General features: G+C 34.7%; 6 protein-coding genes, 1 non-coding gene and 1 pseudogene across 12 annotated transcripts; 4 read left to right on the forward strand and 4 right to left on the reverse strand.

Annotated features, from left to right (window-relative positions):
* The first annotated feature begins 3,102 nt into the window (after window positions 1–3,102).
* Window positions 3,103–6,315, forward strand: LOC123202735 (abscisic acid 8'-hydroxylase CYP707A1-like). Its single transcript, XM_044618822.1, has 9 exons — window positions 3,103–3,472; window positions 3,575–3,896; window positions 3,987–4,136; window positions 4,218–4,466; window positions 4,585–4,674; window positions 4,898–4,976; window positions 5,171–5,277; window positions 5,770–5,888; window positions 5,997–6,315. The coding sequence occupies exons 1-9, from the start codon at window positions 3,279–3,281 to the stop codon at window positions 6,094–6,096; spliced, it is 1,410 nt and encodes a 469-aa protein (XP_044474757.1). The 5' UTR covers window positions 3,103–3,278; the 3' UTR covers window positions 6,097–6,315.
* A 621-nt stretch (window positions 6,316–6,936) lies between these two features.
* LOC123202736 (thioredoxin-like 4, chloroplastic) lies at window positions 6,937–9,531 on the reverse strand. 3 transcript variants are annotated; one of them, XM_044618823.1, is made up of 4 exons: window positions 9,396–9,531; window positions 8,274–8,917; window positions 7,728–7,781; window positions 6,937–7,261 (listed from the first exon to the last, which is right to left on the reverse strand). In XM_044618823.1, exons 2-4 carry the CDS (start codon window positions 8,751–8,753, stop codon window positions 7,151–7,153), a joined length of 645 nt encoding a protein of 214 aa, XP_044474758.1. In that variant the 5' UTR covers window positions 8,754–8,917; window positions 9,396–9,531; the 3' UTR covers window positions 6,937–7,150. The 3 variants fall into 3 exon arrangements, with proteins under 3 accessions (XP_044474758.1, XP_044474760.1, XP_044474761.1); XM_044618825.1 differs by having other exon boundaries at window positions 9,290–9,402; XM_044618826.1 differs by lacking the exon at window positions 9,396–9,531 and adding an exon at window positions 9,065–9,230.
* A 588-nt stretch (window positions 9,532–10,119) lies between these two features.
* Window positions 10,120–11,212, forward strand: LOC123202675 (sterol carrier protein 2). The gene is made up of 4 exons (XM_044618685.1): window positions 10,120–10,401; window positions 10,482–10,542; window positions 10,689–10,791; window positions 10,878–11,212. Exons 1-4 carry the CDS (start codon window positions 10,273–10,275, stop codon window positions 10,957–10,959), a joined length of 375 nt encoding a protein of 124 aa, XP_044474620.1. The 5' UTR covers window positions 10,120–10,272; the 3' UTR covers window positions 10,960–11,212.
* Window positions 11,213–11,345: 133 nt separating this feature from the next.
* Window positions 11,346–14,580, forward strand: LOC123202672 (protein CYPRO4-like). Its single transcript, XM_044618683.1, has 2 exons — window positions 11,346–13,477; window positions 14,117–14,580. Exons 1-2 carry the CDS (start codon window positions 11,846–11,848, stop codon window positions 14,396–14,398), a joined length of 1,914 nt encoding a protein of 637 aa, XP_044474618.1. The 5' UTR covers window positions 11,346–11,845; the 3' UTR covers window positions 14,399–14,580.
* Window positions 14,581–15,047: 467 nt separating this feature from the next.
* Window positions 15,048–16,764, forward strand: LOC123202674 (photosystem I chlorophyll a/b-binding protein 5, chloroplastic). Its single transcript, XM_044618684.1, has 6 exons — window positions 15,048–15,302; window positions 15,391–15,523; window positions 15,720–15,832; window positions 15,968–16,072; window positions 16,199–16,287; window positions 16,366–16,764. Exons 1-6 carry the CDS (start codon window positions 15,088–15,090, stop codon window positions 16,506–16,508), a joined length of 798 nt encoding a protein of 265 aa, XP_044474619.1. The 5' UTR covers window positions 15,048–15,087; the 3' UTR covers window positions 16,509–16,764.
* TRNAW-CCA lies at window positions 16,607–16,694 on the reverse strand. The gene is given in 2 exon segments: window positions 16,607–16,642; window positions 16,658–16,694. It is a non-coding gene; the product is annotated as a tRNA-Trp (tRNA).
* A 10-nt stretch (window positions 16,765–16,774) lies between the features above and the next one.
* On the reverse strand, window positions 16,775–22,607 carry LOC123202671 (protein WEAK CHLOROPLAST MOVEMENT UNDER BLUE LIGHT 1-like). 4 transcript variants are annotated; one of them, XM_044618679.1, is made up of 7 exons: window positions 22,377–22,606; window positions 21,359–21,547; window positions 20,924–21,112; window positions 20,492–20,677; window positions 20,058–20,243; window positions 19,068–19,811; window positions 16,775–18,906 (listed from the first exon to the last, which is right to left on the reverse strand). In XM_044618679.1, exons 2-7 carry the CDS (start codon window positions 21,512–21,514, stop codon window positions 17,044–17,046), a joined length of 3,324 nt encoding a protein of 1,107 aa, XP_044474614.1. In that variant the 5' UTR covers window positions 21,515–21,547; window positions 22,377–22,606; the 3' UTR covers window positions 16,775–17,043. The 4 variants fall into 4 exon arrangements, with proteins under 4 accessions (XP_044474614.1, XP_044474616.1, XP_044474617.1 ...); XM_044618681.1 differs by lacking the exon at window positions 20,492–20,677 and having other exon boundaries at window positions 22,377–22,607; XM_044618682.1 differs by lacking the exon at window positions 21,359–21,547.
* Window positions 22,608–26,419: 3,812 nt separating this feature from the next.
* Window positions 26,420–26,594, reverse strand: LOC123203801 (annotated as a pseudogene).
* Between the last annotated feature and the right edge of the window lie 231 nt (window positions 26,595–26,825).

A 26,825-nucleotide genomic window follows, 5' to 3' on the forward strand; every position in this document is an offset into this window, starting at 1 on the left:
GCCACAAACAAGGCATCAGCTATATATATATATATTGGCCTATTGAATCTTAATAAATAGTACTATAACACGAACTGCTTCATGTACTTGTGGGGTTGAATGGTCTTCAATAACTCTGAGTCTTTTTCTAACTTTGTTCACATGGATTAGCTTCTCGTGCCTCATATCTATAGGTTTGTGAATCTTGCGGGGCTCTTCTTATAACTTGGTGGTTGCTATTAACTGCCACATCACTGCTATTTGGCCATTGCTGTCCTCCACATATGCTCAGATTATTAAAATTTGTCTGCTTTCTAATTTCAAAATATTTTTAAAAATTAACAATTACAAATTTGGCAATTTTTTTTTTCTTATTTGGGAGACTTTCATATTTCTTCACTAAATTAAAACTAGGAAATATATGGGAATTTTCTTTTTCTTGAAAATTTTATTTAAGAATAGATATTAATTTAATCATATAACAAATAAATAAGACATCTTAAATAGATTGAAAAATCATGTTGGGCCAGTTGTGTTGTGGGTCTCCCGTATCCGAAGGCTCTAGAAACGGACCATGAGGATTGAGACAAGTGTCAAATCCAGCTATCCAAGATGTTGACGAGTCCCTTGGATGGAATTAATAAGGTAACAACACGTATAAAGTCGTGGCGAGTGCACCGAAAATATTGGGACCCATGCATGATCGGAAGAGTTCCACGTCTGCACAAAAATAATAAGGATTGCCCGTACACACCGACAAACATGGGTCGCACACCAACACAGTGACAGTGAGGACCAAAGCAGAAATGACCAGTCATCCTACCTGGGAGATCCTAAGAATTTTGTCGTTAATGAGCTGTACTCCATAGACGTTCTATAGTTTCTGGTGTTAGTAAATACCCAAAAAAAAAAAATTGTAAATTATATAGATATAATATTATAAATAATAAAAAATATTTTTATAAAAAAATTTTTTTTAAATTTTTATACAAAAAAAATATTGAATATGTATATATAAGTTTGATACGATATATTATTAGTAATATATTTTTAAAAATATAATAATATAATAATAATTTTAATATTTTTTATTAATCTTTATAATAATTAAAATATAAAATATTTAATTAATTATTAATCTTAATATAATATATAATTAAAATTTTTTATATAATAAATAATATATTAATCAATTAAAAAAAAAAATTAATTAATTAACTTACATTTCAGACTTCAAATCTGGTTTCTTCCCATTCTCCATTTGCCTCTCTGACAGGCTGATAAGGTCGGTTCAGCATCATTAATAAACGGCCAGTGGCTTTGGCAGCACCTGTGTAAACTAAACAGCTCATTAAATTATGATTACAGTTTGCCTTCAAAATCATACGTTATAAGGCCCATAATTTCAAACTGATTTGACTTGTAGATGCAGAAACGAATAGTTTGGAGTACCTTTCACAATCCATGAGCAGAGCCTTGTCTTGTCATTCACATTACTTCTAGTGAAATCAAGAAACCAAAACAAAAATTTGTTTTATCTTTCGGGATGGCTTTTGTTTTTAAGTCGGGTCTGATACTGTTTTTTCATGAATATCTAACTTTATATTGGGTAAATCTAAGTGGGAACGATCGAAGATGTTGGACTCATATTTACGAGTAAATTTCATTTTTCCATTAGAGATAAAAAGTTTAATTTAAATTTAAGAATTTTGATTCTTTTTAACTCTAACAAAAAAAAAATTCTCTAATAAAAACTAAGAACAGAACAAAAATGAACAAAATTCTTATAATTGAAGATAAACTGAAGAGGGAGATATATGTATCCCATCCCCATGTCGTTCCATCCTATCTCCATCTTTATCCTTATCATTTTATATAAATATATTTATTTAAAATATTAATATATATTTATAGTTTTTAATTATTTATGTTTTTTAAATTTATTCAAATTTTTATTGTATATATTAAATCGGTTAATATATAATATTTATAACATTTAGTGTAAATTATACTTAATTTTGTTATTTAATATATTTATGTTATGTTCAAAAAATATAAAGAGAAAATTTTTTCTTACAAATATAGAATTTTTTTTTTTTTCAAAAAATAGAAAGAAGAAGGAGAGAAAATTTTTCTTTATAAGAAATGGGACGCAGAATCCTTGTTATCTCTATAACAGAGAAGGCGATCTCTTTCCTATTGTTGTCCCTATTTTCCACTAAAAAACTTCTCTCAATATAAAACATACTTTTTTTCATTGAAGCTCACTCTTTTATTCAAGAGAGCTTAATCATCTCCCTGTTATAATTATTAACATCTCATTTTCTTGACAAGTCAACTCACATTCTCATCCTTGTAAGCCACAGTCCTGATAAACTCAATCATCCTCAAAATCACCCACCAATTGTTTCAGCTCATCAACACACCACTGCATTGAAGAATTTTCATAGGTTCTGCAACACGTTGCCTGAAATCTTGAGGTCAAATTGACGTGTTCAAAAGGCTATTACTGCACACATAGTGATTGGACTTTGCCCTCACAACAACGGGGTTTGTCAAAGTGGCTTTCGTCTAGTGAAATTTTTAAGAGAGAGAACCGGTCGTGTCGTCAGAGGAACGCGAGAGGGCGCCACGAAATACAGAGCTTGCACTACTTTGGGCAAGACGGTTAATAGGAGAGGAGTCTATGGTGGTTAGAATTTCTAAAGAACTGTAAGGTACCGAATTATAAGCATTTAAACGATTAAAATTTTATAAACGTGACATCTGTAAAAATATTAATTTTTTTCTAAATTGTTGAAAGATAAAATCATTTTATCTTTGTACGGTTAAAATTTTTATAAACAAAATAGAAAAATGTGATTTACCGTGGAAAATTGTGCTTTTCTTTTTCACCCCGTGGCTGGAAAATGTAATTTACTCCGAACTTTGATCATTAGATGGAGAAAATTGCATGTGCATGAATTTTACTGTATGTTTTCAAAATCAATAATATTATATATAAATAACAATATATTATTATATAATTAAATATTATTTTATTTTTTATTTTTAATTATTTAATTATATAATAATATATTATTATTTATGAAATTAGATTCATAACCCCACTCATTCAAAATTTTGAAGTGAAGTAAACATTTGTTGTTTTATCTCTATCCTTACCGTGCTTTAGCTCTATATAAAGCATATACTTCTCCCTCCAATGACTTGAGACACCACAAAGAAAACATTCCATTTAAACTCAACTCAAGTTGACTCACTCACCTTTTACAAAGAGAAAGCTGGAAGGCAGAGAGATGGTTGGAATTTTGGTTTGTTTTTTCATAATTCTCTTTTCTTTATCATATATTTTCCCCTTAAGAAGGGATAAGAGAGAACCCCAAAAAAGGGTTAAGCTTCTTCCTGGTTCAATGGGATGGCCTTTCATAGGAGAGACTCTTCAACTCTATTCTCAAGACCCGAATATCTTCTTTGCTTCCAAACAAAAAAGGTTTCAGCTATTTCTTCATCTGCTAACTGCTGCCTTGTTTTTTTTTTTTATATTTTCTTCAGTGCATGTATATACTGAAACATGGTGGAAATGGTTTATTAGGTACGGAGAAATTTTCAAGACTCATATTCTTGGATGCCCATGTGTTATGCTGGCTAGCCCTGAGGCTGCGCGCTTTGTATTGGTGACACAAGCTCATCTGTTTAAACCCACTTATCCAAAGAGCAAAGAACGTTTGATTGGTCCCTCGGCTCTCTTTTTTCACCAGGGAGACTACCATCTTCGTCTGAGGAAGCTGGTTCAAGGATCCTTGAGCCTCGATGCAACTCGTAGCTTGGTTTCACGTATTGAAACGGCGGCAGTTTCCTCTCTAGAATCGTGGGCAGGCGGCCGTGTCATTAACACCTTCCAAGAAATGAAAAAGGTTTATTTAATTTAGTGCTGCATTTTGTTGGTTGCTGAGAGGTTGCTTTATTTGTACAAAGCTCAATATTCCTATTTTTGTCCCTTGCAGTTTTCATTTGAATTAGGTATACTAGCCATTTTTGGGCATTTGAAGGACCATTACAGAGAAGAGCTGAAGAAAAACTACAGCATACTTGATAAAGGCTACAATTCCCTTCCTACAAACATCCCTGGAACTCCTTACAGAAAGGCCTTACAGGTAAGCTTGAAAATAATAGTCTTGTTTTTCCCATTTCTAGGCTTTAAAATAGCATCTCTTTAACTGAGCTTTTTACTGTAGGCAAGAAAGAGACTGAGTCAAATACTGAGTGATATTATTCGTGAGAGGAAGGAGAAAGGATTACTTGAAAAGGATCTCCTGGGTTGTTTGTTGAACTCCAAAGATGACAAGGGAGAAGCGCTTACTGATGACCAAATCGCGGATAACATAATCGGTGTGCTTTTTGCTGCTCAAGATACTACAGCTAGTGTAATGACATGGATTGTCAAGTACCTCCATGACAACCTGAAACTTCTGGAGGCTGTAAAGGTATTGTCCATAAGAAGACAAATCATATGCGGGCTCTAGAAGAAGAAGTTTTTCTCACCCTGTTCTAATTTGTCTTTTCATCTTTGAAAAATATCGATATGTGATGCTGTCTTTGTAGGCTGAACAGAAGGCCATCCACAGAGCAAATGAAGAAGGTAATCAACAGTTGAGCTGGTCTCAAACTAGAAAAATGCCAGCCACTAGCAAGGTAAGTGCCTGGGAAACAAACACATGGCTTCTTTTTTAGAGTAATGCTAGCTGCACACACTTTTGAGAATACAGTTGAATTCACGGATGATGTATTATCCTATGAATAGATATTAATATATCTTAAATTTAAAATTATTCAATCTCATAATGACACATAATCTATACACTTAATTGGATATTTAAAAGTGTATACTAATAACAGTGAAACGTGACTTATTCAGGTCATATTAGAGAGTTTGAGGATGGCAAGCATTATATCCTTCGCCTTCAGAGAAGCAGTGGCCGATGTAGAATACAAGGGTAAGATTAGAAATTGTTGAATAAAAATTTACTTCTTCATGAAGGAATAAAAAGTTATGGATTCTGAACACACAAAAAAAAAAAAAAAATGGCCATATATGTTGACATTAATGATTGCAGCCAATAGTTTTGAGTGATTATTAACAAGAAAATGACATTTCTAAGGAGATTTCTTAATGTGGGATTGGCCACAGGCTACTTGATTCCAAAAGGATGGAAAGTGATGCCTTTGTTCAGGAGCATTCATCACAATCCAGAATTTTTTGCTGATCCTCAAAAATTTGATCCTTGGAGATTTGAGGTATGAGTTGGCTAAGATATTTGTGTTTGCGTTTCATTTTTTCTTTCTTCTTTTTTGGCATTGCTATGTTGCCTAATTTTGAGGACTCAATTGGATAATCAGATAATCTGTTATCATATAATTGAATGTTACTTTATTTTTCTTCATATGACAACATAACATATGAAGTACTTAATTAATTATTCAAAATTAAGTATACATAGTTTTATTGTTCTTTTTATAAAAGTGCACACGTGCAAGGCTAAAGCCCTGCCAAGATTTTTGCATGGTGTTTATGGTTACAATAAAATTATGAGTATAAATAATGAATATAAATTCGAATATAAACGATGATTTGTCATCATATAATTGAGTGATTTTGAATAAAAAAATAAAACAATACTCAATATATTATCATATATATTTAAGTTTGTACACATTATTTATGTATATAGTTTTGACGGGTAAGTTATGCCTTCTCCTGAAATTTCGCTTGTTTTTACGTGTATGAAGGTTGCGCCAAAACCCAACACATTTATACCATTTGGTAGTGGAGTACATTCCTGTCCTGGAAATGAGCTTGCCAAGCTGGAGATGCTTGTCATGATCCACCATTTGGTCTCCAAGTTCAGGTAGTCTTGAAAATCACTCTTCTTTATAAGATGTGACAAAATTCAGATACAATTTTAAAGCATAAAAGATCTTCCTGGTAGAGTGTTCATGGTGAATGTTTTTTGTAGGTGGGAAGTGATAGGATCCGAGAATGGGATTCAGTATGGTCCATTCCCAATTCCTCAACAAGGACTACCTGCCAGATTTTGGAAACAATCTACAAGCTGAAAGGAAACACGACGCATGGTAATAGAATAGGTGACCTACAATACACACTAGACTACTTTTTTTGTCGGGTAATTTTTATTGTATTAAATAGACTAGATCATCCCCTTCAAGCATCTGGGGATCGAGGATAATTCCTTTTTCTTCCCCTTCTCTTTTACGTGCAACATTCATTTTCTAAACTTTTAATCAATAATATGCAATGTAAACTAGTTAATTGTACAAAAAGCGAGTAAAACTATGTGTATTAACAATTAATACTATTTTGTGGACTAATGAGAAAAGGTTTTATCAAACCAAGCTAATAATATACCCATGTGTTTCTCAGCCAAAGAATCTAAGGAAAAAGGAAATATTACTCAACTAATGACAAACAGCTTTGCATTAAACTATAATATTTTTTTTAAAAAATTTTGGTCTGATCATGTTAGTTCAAATTGCCCCATATTTGAATTAACTACAAATATTGTTTTTAAACCATCACCACACCTTTGTCCCCAGAGAGCAACCAATCATACGCTCAGCAGTTTATAAGAGGCTACAAAAGAGTAATGTGTTATCATATGATTGGCCAAGTTGAAAGAAAGTGCCTCTGGCTTGAGAGCACTCTATAAATCAAACACTTGCATACTATATTACATGGACCCTACTAGATGTGGCTGCAAGAGCTTGGTAGTAATGAATCTACTGGTTTTTCCACAATGGCACTGGCTGTAATACTTTGAAGTAACTCCAGTCTGTAGGCCCCTAACTACATGTAATGGAGTTTGCTTCCCCAAATACATGTTTAGATGCATGAGATTGACATTTGATATTAAATGCGTAGCTCAATGCACAAGCAAATGATTAACAAGCACTGATATTATTCATAACAGAAAATAAAAGCAGTTAGATGCAGTGTTCACCCATAAACACAATATGGTTTTTTTTGTGTACACTACATATAACTTTTAGAGATGTATAACTTTCTACGGCAGTTTGATCTTATCTTTGACCAGTCCAAAATACCTTAAAATTTTACTTCAGAAGAGAAGCCGTGAATACCTAATAGGCTTAATCATTTGGATGATGAGAATTTCATAATGGCTGCAACAATCCTCTCTTTGTCTCTCGTTGGGAATGCTTCCAGTAGAACTCCATTTTTGTAGAAGTGGAAGAGGGGAACCGTCTGGTTCAGTTAAGGGTCATCTTAGTTACAGCTAATGAATCATGATGCAGGAAAAAGAAATTTAAGAATGCTTCATGGATTATGTTGCATATAAAGATGCTATCTGAATTCAATTTTTAGCATGGTTTAAGAAAGAAACAGACCACATGATTTTTATGAGAAAATTATTTTTCCAATTATTTTTTCATGTTTATCAACTTTGCTAGAAAACTATATATCTAAAAAGAAACAAGATCAATCTTTCTTATCCATCCAAATTCAAAATTTTAATTATCTTAGCTAGTGTGATTTGATGTGAAACAAAGCCAGCAGTGCAAACCATCTTGAATATCGAAGAATCGTAGTCAGATAAAAATATAAATTTCCAGCAGCAACAGAGTGATTAAAAAATAGTATCCTTCCAAGAATTTGAGATCTGTAATGTATATAAGCCATGTTAAAAAGAAACACCAGGCACAAAAATTACCTTTATTCTTAACCGTTCAGCGACCTCAGATTGTTCATCGTACTCATCAATCACCTGCAGTAGACAGCATATAAACCAAATCAAATGTTTGGTATAAATTTCTGAATAGCAATATTACAAAGCATTCATCAGAAAAAGAAAAGGATGAAGTGAACCCAAATTCTTTTAGCTATTTGTAAAAGAACACCAAGGTCAGCTAATTAACAACTGACAAGGGCAGTGCAAGACACTGTGGAGGGTTCCTCAACAGGACCTATTCTGTAAAACCATAAATGAACACTTTAGATCAAAATCCTCAGGCATGAGCGGTTCTTATTCACTGTCAACGATGAAATTGACATACATGGTTCAAATAAAAGCACTTGGATCAGAAATTTTATACTTTATGTATCAGTAGCTTGCCGGAAAGTAGCCAATCTATTACTTTTGATCATTCATCCATTCTTAAGTAGTCCTGTTTTGCAATAGCCTCTTGGCAATTTTAAATCTAAGCAAACATAAGTTGTATGCAATTTAGAAAAAGTTGAAGCTTATAAAAATACCCACATTATGTTTTAAGAAGATTACTGGAGCTTCCTCATCACCAGACCCCCTGCATAATTTTGCAAACCCTTGCTCTATATACTTGCAGCTTCCACAAGAAGTTCGATAAAAATCAACGACAACCAAAGAATCTGTTTCTTTCGCCCTTTCAAGAATTTTGAAGAACTCTTCATCAGTCCTAAATTCTCTAACACATTCAACAGGACAGAGATCCTCATCTTCATCGGATAATTCCCCTAGATTGCCATCAATGACACTTCTGATTTTCGGAGGTTGTTGTGTGTGGTTAATTTTTAAATAGCCCAAACTTGTATTGTTACTGACAGATAGAATTTCAGCCCTCATGCAAAAAAATGATTTAGCAAAAGTCCCATCAGTATACAAGCCAGGTACCATACAGGAAATTCTAGAATCAAGATCTCTACCTAGATTGTTTCCCAACTTGAAAGAGGCCTTTTTATAAAGAGTATATTGACTTTGCATGACAGCATACGGCAAGCCTTCACAACAACTACCTATATAAGACTTAAAACTAAGAATCTACGCAAAACCATTGGCATTTCATATAATACTTTGTGAATGGAGCAATAGATCCCAGATCGTTCATCATTCCTCTATCTCATTCTGTTGGCAGAGTGACATATAACCTGACAGCCATTAAAGGAAAAAGAAAACAGAGATATTAGAGTCTCCACATGGTTGGCCAAATATATATGAATTTTAAAATCCAAAATCAACAAATTCAGAATAGTCCAAAACATTCCATCTATGAAAAGTTTCAACAAAAATAATACCAAAATACACAGAACTATTTTCTCTTAGTAACTTTCCTCCATCATATAATAACTACACATATCACAAACAGCATAATCCTTGTAAGCACATTGTAACTATGCTAGTCAAAATTGCAAGCAAATACTGAGACAGGAGACAAGATCTGACAATTAATCCTAATAAGTCAGAATGAATAGTTTATCAACTTAAAGTCGTATCAAGATAGATAGTTTTATGATCATAACTATGCATTCCTCCAGAATAAGAAACTAGTTGGCGCCTAACGATATAAACAGGAGAAACTGAAAGAAATTCCATACAAATGAAATCGAACAAGTGAATAGCGCTTACCAGAGGCAGTTATAGAACCACCTGCTTTGCAAAATCGGAACTGAAGAAGCTTCGAATGAGAAATGACACGCCATTTACCATATCCGCTTTGTTGTCCTTGCTCCATCCAGATAATCCTACATATCATCATCAACTTGGTTCAGTAATACGGGTCATACTTGGGTCTGTACAAGTTTGTTCTAAAGGCCTAGCCCAATCAAAACTAAATTTGTACCATTATTAAATTATGTATTGTATTATATATTAAAATTTTAATTTTTTGTATTATATATTTTGTATTGTATTAAATTACAAAATATGTATTTTTAAAAGTATTATTAATAGTAAAAAATTCTAAATATCATATTATCATATTAAAAAATATTATAAATTATCTTCTAAAGTTATAAAATTTCTCATATATAATCTTACCAAATCATCACTTTTTTAAAAAGATGTATCAATAATATATATTATCATATCATATAATATATATATTATTTTGTATTAATTTGATATATTTTAAAATACAAATTGTTTTTTTATTTATATTATATGAAAAAAAAAAATCTTACTCGAATTAGAAACTAATCGGACACACCACAGAGCTGAAATCCCAACCCAAAAAGAGTAAGCTCATTCAAATGGTATAACAAAAAAGGCCGAACCCATTAAGGGAGACGTTAGGCCCATGTCTATCCTTATCAAAACGAGAGTGCAGTTAATGATTCGAATGCGTGTCGGTTCCTCATCTAATCCCTGCCAACCGCAATCAACAATGTCAGCGCGGCACCCATCGTCCCCTATTTCTCCCCCTCCCTTGGCTTTTCAACGCTCTTATTTTCATCGCCATTGTCATAAATATTCTCTCAACGGTCCGCAATTTTAGCCCAATTCAATGGCTAACTCAACTCAGCTCAAGTCTGATGCTTTGTTGGAGCAAATGAAACAACATCTGAGCACTGATGTCGGTAAAGAACTCACAAAGAAAATCGGCCTTGTCTATCAGATCAATATTGCTCCCAAAGTATGTCCTTTTTCATTTTTTATGATTTTTTTGTCCTAATTAAGTAGTAACCCACTTTTTGCCATGTTTATGAATTGCAGAAAATTGGGTTTGAAGAGGTTACCTATATTGTTGATCTTAAAAAAGGAGAGGTCACTAAAGGTTAGAGATTTTGATATTGATCTGATATTTGTTTTCTGTTTCGCAATAGAATTGACTACTTTCTGATCCAGTTTTTCATGGTAAAGCTAAACGCTGAACTGTTTGATTGTTTTCCTAATACATTAGCGAATTTTCGAAAATTTTAGGTACATACGAAGGAGGAAAGCCGGATGCCACATTTTCTTTCAAGGATGAAGATTTTATCAAGGTTGCCACTGGAAAGATGAATCCCCAGATTGCTTTCATGAGGTGCAGACTGTCAAGTTTTCTGATGTTACTTGTTGACTATCTCTTTTTGTTGATGGTAATTGCTTTGTGATATTTGATTTATGCAGAGGTGCAATGAAAATTAAGGGAAGCCTTAGTGCCGCACAAAAATTCACTCCAGACATTTTCCCCAAGCCTTCAAAGATGTGAGCAGAGCAGATACCTTTAAGAGGGGTATTTCCATTACTGTTCTTTCATCTGGGTTAAATGTGTTAAATTTAGGCAGAAATTATAAATGTGTTACAACTGTAGCAGGTATAATTGACAATAATATATATATATATATATATATATATATATATATAATGTCAGTGCTTAATCATATGTTACTGGTTTGGAGACTTTTTTTTGTTTCAAACTGCCCGTTGTTTATCATTGATATCTTCCATTTCTGTTTTTTTCCTATTGCATATTTCATAGAAGCATACAAGGATTGGATTTGAGACAAAGAGAGTTTGAGATCGATTGGCTTGAAATCGACGAATCACGAATCGTGACTTAAACTTGATTTGAAAACAATCTAACATAGGATTCAAATTCATTTGAATTCAATTTGTTTATGAAAAATCCAATCCGGAGCTTAAGCTCGAGTTGAATCTACCATGAGCTAATACTGTAACTTTGCTGGGAATCTCATTGACGGGCTGAAATTATGAAATACTGATAGTGCTACTTCTAGTTGGCACGTAATCACAAATATTATTCAATATTTTTTTTATTATCAATAAAATATTAACAATTTATAATCATATTACACAATTTTAATATTTTTTATGACCTCTGTTTTATCCTGTGTGTTCCATGCAGAAAATTGAATATTAACTTCAATTAATTCCCTGTTTAATTAAAAAAAAAAAATGATAACGTATGAATAAATAAATACATGCTTACCGGTTGAGACCGTTGGAAAAAAAGCCAACAAGCGCAACGATCCAAATTCAAATTTCGAACTTCGAGGCATTGACATACCCAAATCTTCTCTCATTTTCTAAGCTTTTTATCAAAAGCAAACACAGAATCAACCAGGAAGTCACGAATGGGTGGGTCTCACAGTCGCGAAGATCTTGAAATGTCGGACTCAGATGAATATGAAAGCGAAGAAGAAGACAATTACGAGGACTGCAAAGAAGAATCCCCGGATAGGTCATCATCTTCTTCAAGACGCAGACCCAAAACGCCCTCATCTCATGATGAAGTGGAAACCAGGCTCAAAGCCTTGAAAATTAAGTACACGTCAGCTGCTCAAAATCCTAATGCCGTTAAGCTTTATCTTCACGTCGGTGGCAACACGCCAAAAGCCAAATGGGTCACCTCCGAGAAACTTACTTATTATGTTTTCATCAAAACTTCAGGAATCAATGGCCACGATGAAGAGGAGGATGATGATGAAAGTGAAAACGAAAATGAAGAATCATGCTGGGCTTTGAAAGTGGGCTCCAAGATTCGAGTTAAAGTGTCCCTGGAAATGCAATTAAAGACTTGTAAAGATCAACTTCGTGTTGATTTTGTGGCGCAAGGTGTATGGGCTATGAAGTTTTTTAGCGATGAGGATTACAAGGTTTTTGTTACCAAGTTTCAAGACTGTTTGTTTGAGAACACATGTGGGTTTGAGCCAAATGAAGCAAACAAGATGAAGGTTTATGGGAAGGATTTTATTGGGTGGGCTAAGCCTGAAGCGGCTGATGATTCATTGTGGGAAGATGCAGATGATAGTTTCTTGAAAAGCCCTCAGTCAGCAACTCCAATTGGGGCTCATCAAAATTTGACAGAGGAGTTTGAGGAGGCACCAAATACAGGGATACAGAGTTTGGTATTGGGTGCACTGGATAATAGTTTCTTGGTGAGTGATTCTGGTGTTCGGGTTGTTAAGAATTTTTGTGACGGAATTCATGGGAAAGGTTTATTTGTGAATTTCGATGACAGGAATTACAGGAGTGGTTCTAATTTGGTGCATTCCATGCCGAAAAAGGCACTTCTTATGAGGGCCGAGAGTAGTATGTTACTCATGAGTCCAGCGAGTGAGATAAAGCCTCATCATGCTACTGGGTTACATCAGCTTGATATTGAAACTGGAAAAGTAGTTACACAATGGAAGTTTGAGAAAGATGGTACGGATTTTACAATGAAAGATATTGTTAACGATAGTAAAGGAGCACAACTGGATCCTTCAGGTTCTACCTTTTTAGGATTGGATGATAACAGGCTTTGTAGGTGGGATATGCGTGATAAAAAGGGGATTGTTCAGAATCTTGTGAATTCTAATGCCCCTGTGTTGAATTGGACCCAGGGGCATCAATTCTCCAGAGGAACTAACTTTCAGTGCTTTGCTAGTACTGGTGATGGCTCAATTGTTGTTGGCTCTCTTGATGGAAAGATTCGATTGTACTCGAGCAGTTCAATGAGACAGGCAAAAACAGCTTTCCCTGGTCTTGGGTTACCCATTACTCATGTGGATGTTACCTTTGATGGGAAGTGGATACTGGGAACTACTGATAACTATTTGATCCTTATCTGCTCACTCTTTACTGATAAGAATGGTATGACCAAGACTGGTTTTAATGGTCGTATGGGAAACAGGATTGCGGCTCCCAGATTGCTGAAGCTTACTCCTCTGGATTCACATTTGGCTGGAGTTAATAACAAGTTTCGCAATGCTCAGTTTTCTTGGGTAAGCATATTAATTTTCCTCGTACAAAGCCTGCTTGCTTTTGGTTTCTACAGCAGATGAAATTCTGTATTCTCTGTCTTCTATCATATCTATTGGCTAGTGGATTTGGAATGAAGAGCTTAGTTGGTATATATTTAAATTGATAATTTGTGGAGCTTGGTTTTGAAGTGATATATATTTGTATGTTTTACTTTCAGTGCCAAGGAAGTTTATGCATTTTTTATCCTGTGGTCTTTCTAGACTTTTAAGAGTTTTCTATTTGTGTCTTTGCAGTGTGAGAACTTCTGAACTGCTTTTGAGAATGATCAGAACTATAACACATGTTACTAGTATAATTACAGCAGCATAAATGTTATGTCTAAATCTGCCGTTGTTTCATTAAAGTTTTGTATCTAAACTGAGACTTTGTTGATTGCTCAACAACTAAGTAATATTATATGCTGTTTAAATTTTTTGCAAAACTGATAATATTGGTTTGCCCATTTTTGTACATTAAAGTGGTGGGAAGGTCCCTCCACTGACAATAGACTTTCCATTACCATCACACTGAATATTATTTTGTTAACTCACATCAGCATTGCTTGGTGTTTTCTCACGCTCCTTAGTGACATTGTTATTTTGTGTTTTAAAATTACATAGGTAATGGAGGATGGCAAACAAGAGCGTCATCTGGTTGCAACTGTAGGCAAGTTTAGTGTGATATGGAACTTTCAACAGGTGAAGAATGGCTCTCATGAGTGCTACCGAAATCAGGAGGGCCCAAAGAGCTGCTACTGCTATAAAATTGTTCTCAAAGATGATTCCATTGTTGATAGTCGTTTTATGCATGACAAATTTGCAGTCAGTGATCTGCCTGAGGCCCCTCTGGTAATTGCCACGCACATGAAAGTCAGCTCCTTCAGCATATCCAGCAGACCCTGATATTTGTTACCTTGTCCTCTGTTTTCTAATATACTCTATTAGCTTTCTACTTCTTAGCTTTGTTAATGAAGCCTCTGGTTCATGCTAAACTTCGTAGATGTATATATATATATATACACATTAGGTCATCTTTGTAAATCGTTTTGGGGACCAATGAATTCTAATAGTATTCTCTTTCTGCAGTTCTCTAGATCATGTTGGATCTTGAAAATGATGAGACTCAGTTGATATTATTGTTGTATAATTTGTCAAAAAAGCATAAATTTCTTCCCTTATGTTCAAAATGGGATTCTGGGTGGAGGGTTATTTGTCAACTGCTGATGTGGGTAGCTAAATTTTGGTTATTTGTTAACAGATTGTCCCTGTTTCAGTTAGAAATTGTGGTTAGAGGAACTAAAAGGCCAAACAATTGGGTAGAGATTGATGCTTATTCCTGAAAATTCGTTTATAATTGGACATGCAAGATTAACTTCTAATGAGAAAAGAAACTTCCGTGTGTTTACCGATACAAGATCGGTGACAGCAAACTGGAAGAGCCAGAGTTTGCAGGTATGCCGTAATTAAAGACAAGTCTACGATGTGTGGTTAAAAATTAACATCTTAAGATAAGTGGACCCTCTCTATCATGTTTTTCAGTTTAAATATATATGCCTCCAAATAAATTTAGTTGATAGAGAAGTAAAAGAAAAATGGCGGTCGCAGTTGGAAGAGGGTTCCTTATTCGGCCTTGCTCTTCATCATCCCTCCTTTGCAATGACTTACCTAAAACTTCACCGAGCATCACAGCCACATTTTCTCCTTCTAAGCCGGCAACCATTCGACGTTATTCAGCATCTGTGGTTCAAGCCCAGCAGCGGCCTACATGGCTTCCTGGGCTCGACCCTCCTCCGTATCTCGATGGAACGTGAGCCTCTCTGTATTATTGTACATTTTCAACTTCATTAGTTTCACTGTAATTTTATTGAATTTGACCTGTGTTTGGGTTACTGAAGATTAGCCGGAGATTTTGGATTTGATCCACTTGGGCTTGGAGAGAACCCAGAGAGCTTAAAATGGTACGTCCAAGCAGAGCTGGTGCATGCTCGTTTTGCCATGGCCGGAGTAGCTGGAATTCTTTTTACAGATGTGAGCGAAACCAAGCACTCCTCTTATCCACATAAAGCTTTATTTTTTACTTTTTTTTTCTCTGCTGGGCTGCGCAACTGAAGTACGAATCTGAGCAAGAGGAAGCTGACTCATTGAAAGGATAAAGAAAGAAAATTAGCTTTAGAGTTCAACTGTTTTTTCTTTGCATTTTGGTAACCAGAAAATGTTTTTGCAGTTACTCCGCGTAACAGGTATAAACAAATTACCGGTTTGGTATGAGGCGGGTGCAGTAAAATTCGAGTTTGCCAGCACAACAACTTTGTTCATCGTTCAACTTCTCTTGATGGGGTATGATGTCTATCCATGTTTGACAATAAGGAAATGTTAATACAGAAAAAATAGGCTTGCACATACGAAATCGTTTCACTTTTAAACATAACTTTCCAAATTGAAATCGGTTGGTATTTGTTGTTTCAATTTTAGTTTCGTTGAAACCAAAAGATACATGGATTTCGTTAGTCCTGGATCGCAAGCGAAGGAGGGATCCTTCTTTGGATTGGAAGCTGCTTTAGAAGGTTTAGAGCCTGGGTAATTCTCTTGACTCAAGGAAAGATAATGTCAATTGAGTTATAACTAAACCTGGAAAATTATTTGTACTCTGGGGAATAGAGATTTGAGTCTTGAGTTTTAATGTTTTTCTCCTCTGATGAGCAGTTACCCTGGAGGTCCTTTGCTTAACCCTCTTGGCCTGGCTAAAGATATAAAAAATGCCCATGAATGGAAGCTCAAAGAGATTAAGAATGGTTTATTTTCAGAGCTTTTTGTGATTACTTTCTGAATGGTTTTTTTTTTAGGTTTTTTGATATTAGTCTCCTTGGCAGGACGGCTTGCTATGGTGGCTATGCTGGGCTTTTTTGTGCAAGCTTCAGTGACTCATGTAGGACCAATCGAAAACCTCCTGGAGCACCTTTCAAATCCATGGCATAAAACTATTATCCAGACCCTTGCTAATTCTGGTTCCTGATGTTAATCGAAGTTGATGCGTTACAACTCTCAGTCTATATGGTGATTTGTAAATTAAATTCGTACGTCATTGGATTTTAATTTGATTTCAATGATGATTCCGGCTTGCCGGATTCGAACCAGCTATCTAAGGATGAGAGCTTGTGCATACTGGAGTCCTCCGATCTACCAACTGAGCTAAAGCCGGTAACACCTTCTTGTGTCTTTCAACTTGTGTTTTAATTGAAACTGAAACCAAGTATCATGTTATTGCTTAAGAGGAGTATCTGGCAAAGATCCCAAATTCTTTCATTAATATAAGATAAACTTTTACACTAATTACATATCAGAAGTCTCCTTCATACAATCCTTTCTCTGAGCAAAAGGTATAATAATCCAATCAATTTTATCATACACACAAATTACAACAGACTCCAGTATTTACATTGGAGTAAAATTTTCACGTATATCTAGTTTACATGCTCACTGTGTAGGGTAAAAAAAAAAAAACCCAGAAAACAGGAAAAATCACAACTGGAAAATATTTAACATACTGCTCAGGGAGCATTTGATGACTTGGATGCATGTGACCTTCTTCTGCCAAAAAACATAAAAATACGTGGAAACAGTGACCTTTTCTTTTTCTTATGATGCTTTTTTTCTGGAGTTGAATCATTTTCAGTGTTACTTTTTGATATATGATCAACAGAAGCATCTTCCATTTCGTCATAATTCTTTGATTCTTTCCTCTCATTAAAACTAGGCTTTGGGCTGTTATCGGGGTTAATTTCTTGACCAAATTCACCGGCTTTTCTTCGTTGCTCATTTTCAGCCCTCCGCTTTCTCAACTCCTGTTCAGTACCCAGCTTCCCTTCTACGGCCTTCTCAGCCTTATCCATTGCAGATTTCAGAGCTTCTTTTCTTGCAGCCATCTCCTTATTTACTTCTTCCAACTTCTCCAAGCTTCTCAACTCAGACTCTTTTGCTACCTCAATTTGAGAGATGGCAGTTGCCACCCTCATGTTGGCTTGCTCCTCTGCCTCATGGGCACACTTGCTGAGCTCAAAATACTCCTCTACAGAAAGTGTAACACCAGTAGTGGGTGACTCCACATCATTGGTGCTCTTAGCCGCTTCACTCTCTTGCAATGCTTTGACAGCTGCTAAAGCTAATTTTTCTGAAGCCTTGGCAGCCTCTATCTCCTTCTGAGTAGCCAGTAACCTACTCTCCGTGGTACTTGCTCCAGCCTTTGCCTGCTCAGCTTCTTCCTTCACCTTGTGCAACTCTTCACGAGCCATCTGAGCAACTGACTTTGCCTGGTCTGCCTCTTGTGCTGCTTGCTGTAGTTGCTTGGGAAGTTCCACCATCTTCTGCTGAGCTTCTTTCTCCTTCATCTGAACAAGTGCTATCTCTGACCTGGTCCTGTCCAGCTCAGCTTCCAAAGAATCAACAGCTACTGATGCCATTCCTTCTCTCTGCCTAATGTTGGCAAGAGCTGATTTCTCTTTTTCAAGCTCTGATTTTAATGATATGACTGCCACCTTCAAGCAATTCACTTCAGCAGTGGCTTTCTCAATGTTTAGTTTCACTTCTTTAAGTTCCTTCTTTGCTGATGCAACTGCTGCCTGTATCTCAGTATGAGATTTCATCTCTGTTTCCTCTAATTCACCATTTGAATGTCTGTCTTCATTAGTTTCCTCTTTCAATTTTGATTCCATATAAGCTGCTAGTTCAGCTTTCAAATCAAGTAGCAAGGCTGAAGCAGTGTCTAGTTTTGATTTGAGATCCTTTGTTAAAAGAATTTGCTGGGTAAGTTTTTGGAGCTCCTCTTCTGCCTGCTTCAATTCCTTCTCCCAAAAGTGAGAATCTTGATCCCTGGCCATAGCTGCTCCTATTCTTTGCTCTTCAGCCTCCAGATGGGCAGCATGTGCAGACTCTAAGGACTCCTTTGCTGCAAGTAGCTCAATAGTCAGCTCCTCCACTGTTTTTTCAACTTCCTTGGAAGCCAAAACGGCTGCTTCTGCATTCTTTATGGCTAGGTCTTTGTCAGACACCAAAGCAGCATAATCCTTTTGAAGTGATTCCAACTCTTCTTTTACAGATTTCAGCTCTTCAACTGCAGCTGTATGCCTGGCTTGAGCAACCTCAAATTGTGCCTTGGCTGCTACACTAGCATCATCAGCGATCCCTTGTTCCATTTCTTCCACCCTGAGTTTGGCGAGTTCAGAGTCTTGTTTTGCTTGCTGTTCTTCAGTTTGTGCCCTCTCTAGACTAAGTTTCAATTCTTCTATTAGTCTCTTCGTGTGGTCAAGCTCCTTGAGTACTTCGCTCTTTTCCTCTTCAGCAGCCTCTGACCTTTTTCTATACTCAGGTATCTCTTCTTCTGCCTTATCCAGTTCCAGCTCTACAAACTTGCGTCTCTACATGGCCAAAGAAATTGAAGTCAGTTTTAGCGATCAGACAAATCTATCAGTGAAGCACAGTGACAAATATATTGGAACCAAGCATAGAAGAAATCTGATTAGTATCCTTTAAGCATTCATGCAAAAGACTGAGAAGATGCAAGCACAAACACATGTACCTCCATAGTTTGCATTCTATGGGCTTTCCAATCAACAATTCCTCCAAATTTGGAAACAGCCTCTTTAACAGACTCGAAAGGTGCAGTTGTATCAATAAGACCTCCCTTCAAGTCAACCTGATTAACTAGCTTAGGAGAACTGATACCATATCTAGGAGAATTGACATAGATTCTAGGAGAACCGAAACCATATCTAGGAGAATTGACATATATTCTAGGAGAACTATAAATATGCTTAGGAGAATTGACAGTTGTTGAGGCTCTCACAGCCATTCTGGCAAGCTTTGCATGGGGTAGGTCTAGATCATCGGATGGCTCTACTCGTTGGTCACTTCTAGAATCTAGTATCCGAGGAGAGGAAGAAGAGGGTGTATCACTGTCATCAGTATGATCATAGGAACCACCAACAGAGCCAAGATCTTGGGATTTGCTTTCATCAGAGTTGTCACGCATGACTTCAATCTTTGATTGATTAGATGAAACTGTTGAAGTTGACGTGGTATTGTCGGTTGAAAGATATTGTTCTTGTTCCAAAACTGGCTTATCAGCAGCATCACATACTGGTTCTGATTTGGAACTCTCCATAGTTGACAATTCAGATACTTTTCCATTGGTAACTGGAGCTGTTGGAGCTTTGGTTGGAGCATCATTATCAACCATGCGGGATAAAGAAGACTCTGGAGGAGACATTTGGTCCGCAATTTTAATGCCCTCCTTGCCAATAAAATATAAAGTAGGAGGGAACTGAAATCCAAAAAATTGCCGATCAAATATATAAAAAAATTATTAAAAAAATATGATAAACTAAATGAAACAAAAATGTAGCATAAAATCACTGCCCAAGACATGTTAGTTTCCCAGAAGGCAGCTAAGCTGAAAATTCAGGACAAGTTTTTGAATAAATAAGTAAAAGTAATTAGCTAAAGCACATCAGTGACCTAGTCTATAAATTCCAATAAGTAATCCACAATTATCAGCAGCATCACGTACTGGTTCTGATTTGGAACTCTCCATATTTGACAATTCAGACACTTTTTCCTTGGTAATTGGAGCTGTTGGAGCTTTGGTTGGAGCATCATTATCAACCATGGGGGATAAAGAAGACTCTGGAGGTGGCATTTGGTCAGCAATTTTATTGTCCTCCATGCCAACAAAGTCTAAAGTTGAAGGAGGGAACTGAAATCCAAAGAATTGCAGATCAGATAAATAAAAAAAATTATTAAAAAAAATATGATAAACTAAATGACACAAAAATGTAACATGAATTCACGACCCAAATCATGTTAGTTTCCCAAAAGTCAGCTAAGTTGGAAATTCAGGACAAGTTTTTAAATAAAGAAGCAAAAGCAATTAGCTAAACTGCTTCAGTGACCAAGTCCATAAATTCCAATAAGAAATCCACAATTATCAGTAGCATCACATACTGGTTCTGATTTTAAATTCTCCATATTTGATAATTCAGATACTTTTTCATTGTTAACTGGAGCTATTGGAGCTTTGGTTGGAGCATCATTATCAACCATGGGGGATAAAGACTCTGGAGGTGGCCCTTGGGCAGCAAGTTTATTGTCCTCCACGCCAACAAAGTCTAAAGTAGGAGGAGGAGGGAACTGAAATCCAAAGAATTGCAGATCAGATAAATTAAAAAAATTATTAAAAAAAATGATAAACTAAATGACACAAAAATTTAACATGAAATCACAACCCAAATCATATTAGTTTCCCTAAAGTCAGCTAAGTTGGAAATTCAGGACAAGTTTTTGAATAAAGAAGTAAAAGCAATTAGCTAAAGCACTTCAATGACCAAATCCATAAATTCCGATAAGTAATCCGCAATTATCAGCAGCATCACGTACAAGTTCTGATTTGGAACTCTCCATATTTGACAATTCAGATACTTTTTCATTGGTAACTGGAGCTGATGGAGCTTTGGTTGGAGCATCATTATCAACCATGGGGGATAAAGACGACTTTGGAGGTGGCATTTGGTCAGCAATTTTATTGTCCTCCATGCCAACAAAGTCTAAAGTAGGAGGAGGAGGGAACTGAAATCCAAAGAGTTGCTGATCAGATAATAAAAAAATTATTAAAAGAAATACCATAAACTAAATGACACAAAAATGTAGCATGAAATCACTGCCCAAATCATGTTAGTTTCCCCGAAGGCAGCCAAGTTGGAAATTCAGGACAAGTTTTTGAATATAGAAGTAAAAGCAATTCGCTAAAGCACTTCAGTGACCAAGACTATAAATTCCAATAAGTAATCCACAATTGGCAGCAGCATCACGTACAGGTTCTGATTTGGAACTCTCCATATTTGATAATTCAGATACTTTTTCATTGGTAAGTGGAGCTGTTGGAGCTTTAGTTGCAGCTTCATTATCAACCATGGTGGATAAAGAAGACTCTGGGGGTGGCATTTGGTCAGCAATTTTAATGTCCTCCATGCAAATAAGGTCTAAAGTAGAAGAAGGAAGGAACTGAAATCCAAAGAATTGCGGATCAGATAAATAAAAATGTAGCATGAAATCACAGCCCAAATCATGTTAGTTTCCCAGAAGGCAAATAAGTTGGAAATTTAGGACAAGTTTCTGAATAAAGAAGTAAAAACAATTAGCTAAAGCACTTCAGCGACCAAGTCTATAAATTCCCAATAAGTAATCCACAATTAAATTCCCATTGATACTTGCAACCATCAGAATTGATTGATACATTCATTATTCAATAAAGAAACCAAAAAACTTAATTTATATATTTTTTGCAAACTGAGATTCACCCTAAAATTAAACATCATCCATAAATTTCCAAAAATTAAAAAGGCCATCCTACTCTGTCTCCAACAACTCCACTCGTTTAGGCTGCTCACATATTGCTTGCCTCTTATCTTTCCATGCATATATGAAACAACAATAAAGCTAGACTCCGTAAAGATACATATCTAAGCCTTTCAGCAACTCCATTAGATACCAAAGAAGGAATATTAACAAATTCAAAATTCATGCATCATATCGAAATCCAATCAGTTAACTAAGATTCCATTCATTATGTCCCAGTCGGAATCAAGCCAAGCATAAATTGAAAGCAAATCCAGTAATACACAATTCACATGCTCACTTGCAGCATCAGTCAACGCAAAATTCTATTAACTTGAAGTCAGGAATCAATCAATAAAGATACACATATTTAACTGAAAACTAAGAATTTTTAATAGCTTTAATCAAGAAGTTAAGCAAAGATTACACAAACACAAGGTGATTAAATAACAAACAAACAGGATACGGTAATTAGAAGGAAAAAAGAAGAACTTACCCAGACTATCCAGAAACCAGCAGAGATATGATTCAAACTTCAAAGGGAAAAGATGATAGATAATGATTTCCAGAAATTCGCTCAAACAGAAAAGGCACGAAGAAATCGAAAAAATAGTAAATTCAAAAAAAGTGAAGGTGTAAATTTTGATGTTAAATTTAGAACTGAGGAATTAACGGAGAGAAAACTTGGACACGTGCGTGGAGTGGAGCCAGTCCCCTCTTCGCATGCAGTCACAAATTAGATCCAATCACTCTCTTTCTCTATTTCAAGATGAAATTTTATTTTATTTTTAATATGAATAAAACTAATTTATAAATAATTTGTGGTTTTCACGTAAAATGATTATTTTTGTAAAAGAATTGGTAAAGAATAGAAAATTTTTGACCATAATGTTTGAGGCGGGAAGGGGGGGTGGCTGCTTAGGCTCCCCGAGGAATTGGCCCACCAGTTCATTTATTTCAGGGGAAAGAAATTAATTAACCAAATTCATTAATGGAGGGCATGTGGTTCTGAATCGATCTTTATTACAGTTTAATTTAGAAGGTAATAAAAGAATTTGGCAATTTATATTATTAAAATAATATTAATTTATATTTATTAATCTTAAAATAAAAAGAAACTTTGATAATAAATAATTACACTATAGCATCATTTATTTCTACTTTTTTCTTAAAATAAGCAAAAAAAAGACCAATCCCACCGCCCACCTTACTCTACCTGTGGAGCGTGGAGGAACTTCTCTTTTCAAAGACTATTATACCCTTCAAAGTAGGTTTTATTCTACACATTAATGTATTATTTATTGCAAGGTTTTTAAAATCGGACCAGAGTAAAAACTATTTTAAATATTAGTTTTAGTTGGATCGGTTAGACCGTTTGAACTGATCAATTTGATCAGAATTCTTAAGCACAACTAAGATTATTATCTATAGGACTAATCAACTTAAGATTTATAAGTTTGTCACTAATATCAGTGAGTTTCTAAAAAAAATTAGTGGACCTGTCTCAGCTCTGTTGCTCTCAGAAGGTATATGATTTAAATGGCTTCCACCCAAGACACTGCAAAAATGGAATTAGATCCTCGAACTCTTCAGTTGTAAATTGTATTACCTAATCAAGATATATTTTTACAAGACAGTTATGTAGGAGAAACAAGTGAAGCATCTCACAGATACCCTTGAGAATCACTGTACACTCAACTAATTCATTCACATTAGTTTCACAGCCAATCAAATCTTACAGACTCTTATTTAAGCTCTGCTCATCAAATAAATCACAATTGGAGGAACTAAAAGCCCTGATTCTACCTTACTTAGAATTTTATCTACCCAATATTCAGCATCTAAAGGCTTCCACTCATCATTCTCAATAAACATAATCAATTTAATAGGAATCTAAAACTCCAATTCCACCCTATCAAGATTCCTCTAATGAAACTCTGGAATGCTTTTTATACAACCCCAAATCTCCAAACTTCGGGCGACAATCACAACACTCCTAGCACATCCAAGTTTTATGTTATTTAGCAAAATCAATGGCTTCCTTGTCTGCCAAATGAACATTTATTAATTTCTGTCTTTAAAGCTCTTCCAAAACTTACTTTAAAGAAATCCCTTCTCAGCATTTAATGCATGTGCAGGGTTTAATAAAAAATATAGATATATAAATTTTATGCTGGCCAGACTGGAATTGTGAACCGGACTAGACCGCAAACTAGCAATGAACTACTGGTCTAATCACGGTCTAGTCTAAAAAATTTTAAAAGGAAATTTTTCTTAATTATAAAACTACTACAGTATCCTGTTTACAGTCCAATCGATTGAACCGGTGGGTTCGGTCTGATTTTTCAAACCTTGATTTATTGTATGATTATGTCAAGGAGATGATAAGGGTAATTTTGTGAAAAAAAAATTGTCAAAGCATCTTGAAGTATGCTTCGACAGCGACAGCGCAAACGGCCAAAAACAACATAAAGACGAAAATTAACAGCAGCGTTGATGAGTAAGCATGAGAAAATGTTCAGGGGTTGACTTTGGTTGGGAGAGTTCAGCTAGTATATGGGGGCCTGGATCGAATCCGGCCTGGTCCATTGAAGGGCCCAGGTCCTCAAGGATCGACTCCTTAAAGACAGAGACCGGTTCAGGCTTTGTCTCCAAGTGTGGGATTAAAATCTGTCTCAATATTGGGCTCATATTGTTTTAATATAAAATTTTAAATTTTATAATTATAATTTTATTTTATTTACGTTTACTTTATACGTCTGGATATTTTAATTTTAATTTTTAATAATTCAAATTTTGAAAATAATTATAAATAGTAAATATGATTGATATAAGTTGTAACGCAATAATACATATGTATTATTGGTTTAGAGTTGGATGATTGAAAGTACAATGTACAAATTACAAATTTTAAATTGCAAGTAGATAAAATAATAATTAAAATTATTAGAAATTAAGTATAATCATTTTCATCATTGTCTTCTAAATTTGTGTCTTTGAAGAGATTGAGTAGTTGACTCTAAGGATTAGAAAAACTGATTAAACATTAAAACTTTAAAAAAAAAGGTTTAAGTTCAAGTCTCTGTCACGTTTATGAAATTTTGACTTATTTAATACAGTAATTATGGGTCTGATCATTGTACCCCACATTTACCAGTCTAAAAAATACGAATGAGATCTCTAATAATAAAAAAAAAAAAAGACTAAGTCATTCAAAATTTTTAAGCATGTACTGTAGTATTCTCTCTATATATCAAATTATGCAAATAATAATGACTTCAACCATCTCAATAGTTAAAGAGCGCATTCTATTCTCAACAATTCAGTTACTAACTAAGAATGTTAACTCAAACGCAATCGTAAAAAACAAACACTAATAGTGTCTCATTTTCAGATATGTTATTTAATACTCTTTAAGAATGAAGTTTTAATTTCCGTTGAGTATGCATGATTTTGAGTTAAGTAAGCTTTTGCTATCTCTTCTAACATGTATTCTCTTCGGAGTGCAGTTTAGCCTAAATTTCATTGTCTTGAGTATAATTCCAACTAAATTACACATTGTGCATCAAGCTAATTTGGTTGGGTTACACCATCCTATATAGGTGCAATTTTGATAAGATGGCACCACCTTAGGCCCAATATCAGCTATATTAGACCATCCCAAGTGTTGTATGGTAGAGATTACACTTGATAATACTATTTAGATCATTTAGAATAACATCGATTAGGGTTTTGTATTTTTAATTGAAGATAAAGATCTAAGCGATGTATTTTCCAAATTGGTGAAAGAAATGGGTTTTGATTGTAATTTTGGGGTGTAATGATATTAATCATATAATATATATTCTACAAATTGACAAAAATAATCTTTAATTGTTAAAGTTAATATGTAATTTTAATGATGGATGAAAATTTTGACTGTTTAAACTTAGGGTAGAGAAATTTTATTACGACAAACCTCATCTCATGAAGAAAGTGAATTACAATCTTGCACTTAAAACTCAATATTAATATGGGCACTTTGTATAGTATTCAATTATTGGATCATATCAAATGCAAAAATCACTAATATTAACAATTTGACTTTTAGATCATATAATATTTATATCTATAATTGTACAATTAGAGTAGCATTAATTCTAAACTAATCTAACCAAACCCACTACTTAGAAAATAATGATTTCTTAGGAGTAATGTTAGTTGAATAATTTAACTTTATATTGACTCTACAATTAATCAATTTAATTTTAAGGGCCCTAATAATTTCATTTAAATACAAAGACATGGGTGTGGTTGGTGCACCAAGATCAGACTATTGCTTTCACCATTCCAATCTAATTGCTACACTGCCCCATCATCATTCTATTTTATCTTCTTATGAGATATTGTTGGTATACTTTATGGGATGATGGAGACCCTTAAACAAATCCCATGATTTTCTTCTGCAAATTCTTAACAACTTAACCAATCTTCTTTTATCTTTATTAATTTAACAATCTTAGCTATAATATATCCATATATAAATCCTCTTCTAATTATATTGAGTAACCATAACTGGATTCTGATGTGCCTCTTCTACCATATCTCTGTCCACAAATATATAACAAACGCAACCACCCCAATAATTTTATAGATGAGAGAAGAATAAACATGATATTAAACTGACAAGAACAGATGCTACACTTGATCTTAGCCAAAAGGTCGGGAAAGACATGTGCACTCAAGTTTTGAGGTTTTTTTTTTTAATAAAATTATATATACTTATTTTAAGTATCTAATTTATACTTGTGTGATATATTATTTTATAATTAGATAATTTTGAATTACGAATAAAATAACTCTAATCACATAATTACACGTATAATATGATTATCCAGATGAATATTCAAAACTAGATGTGATACTTTTTTTCTTCCCAGCGTGTCACCACTAAAACAATAAATAG

Source organism: Mangifera indica, chromosome 19, assembly GCF_011075055.1.
Source record: "Mangifera indica cultivar Alphonso chromosome 19, CATAS_Mindica_2.1, whole genome shotgun sequence".
Taxonomy (NCBI): Eukaryota; Viridiplantae; Streptophyta; class Magnoliopsida; order Sapindales; family Anacardiaceae; genus Mangifera; species Mangifera indica.

Excerpts from the sequence above, each read along its gene's own strand:
- LOC123202674 (XM_044618684.1), top strand. The coding sequence starts at position 15,088 with ATGGCGGTCGCAGTTGGAAGAGGGTTCCTTATTCGGCCTTGCTCTTCA. Across the intron at positions 15,303-15,390 it reads CCTCCGTATCTCGATGGAAC|ATTAGCCGGAGATTTTGGAT; the intron begins GTGAGCCTCTCT and ends GGGTTACTGAAG. Across the intron at positions 15,833-15,967 it reads GTTCAACTTCTCTTGATGGG|TTTCGTTGAAACCAAAAGAT; the intron begins GTATGATGTCTA and ends TTTCAATTTTAG.
- LOC123202672 (XM_044618683.1), top strand. The coding sequence starts at position 11,846 with ATGGGTGGGTCTCACAGTCGCGAAGATCTTGAAATGTCGGACTCAGAT. Across the intron at positions 13,478-14,116 it reads GCAATGCTCAGTTTTCTTGG|GTAATGGAGGATGGCAAACA; the intron begins GTAAGCATATTA and ends AAAATTACATAG.
- LOC123202736 (XM_044618823.1), bottom strand. The coding sequence starts at position 8,753 with ATGCAAAGTCAATATACTCTTTATAAAAAGGCCTCTTTCAAGTTGGGA. Across the intron at positions 7,782-8,273 it reads TAATCTTCTTAAAACATAAT|GTGATTGATGAGTACGATGA; the intron begins GTGGGTATTTTT and ends TGTCTACTGCAG. Across the intron at positions 7,262-7,727 it reads CTGAACGGTTAAGAATAAAG|ACGGTTCCCCTCTTCCACTT; the intron begins GTAATTTTTGTG and ends TAACTGAACCAG.
- LOC123202735 (XM_044618822.1), top strand. The coding sequence starts at position 3,279 with ATGGTTGGAATTTTGGTTTGTTTTTTCATAATTCTCTTTTCTTTATCA. Across the intron at positions 4,675-4,897 it reads AAATGCCAGCCACTAGCAAG|GTCATATTAGAGAGTTTGAG; the intron begins GTAAGTGCCTGG and ends TGACTTATTCAG. Across the intron at positions 5,889-5,996 it reads CATTTGGTCTCCAAGTTCAG|GTGGGAAGTGATAGGATCCG; the intron begins GTAGTCTTGAAA and ends TGTTTTTTGTAG.
- LOC123202671 (XM_044618679.1), bottom strand. The coding sequence starts at position 21,514 with ATGGAGGACATTAAAATTGCTGACCAAATGCCACCCCCAGAGTCTTCT. Across the intron at positions 21,113-21,358 it reads AGAGTTCCAAATCAGAACCT|TTCCCTCCTCCTCCTACTTT; the intron begins GTACGTGATGCT and ends TTTGGATTTCAG. Across the intron at positions 20,244-20,491 it reads AGAATTTAAAATCAGAACCA|TTCCCTCCTTCAACTTTAGA; the intron begins GTATGTGATGCT and ends TTTGGATTTCAG.
- LOC123202675 (XM_044618685.1), top strand. The coding sequence starts at position 10,273 with ATGGCTAACTCAACTCAGCTCAAGTCTGATGCTTTGTTGGAGCAAATG. Across the intron at positions 10,543-10,688 it reads AAAAGGAGAGGTCACTAAAG|GTACATACGAAGGAGGAAAG; the intron begins GTTAGAGATTTT and ends CGAAAATTTTAG. Across the intron at positions 10,792-10,877 it reads CCCCAGATTGCTTTCATGAG|AGGTGCAATGAAAATTAAGG; the intron begins GTGCAGACTGTC and ends TGATTTATGCAG.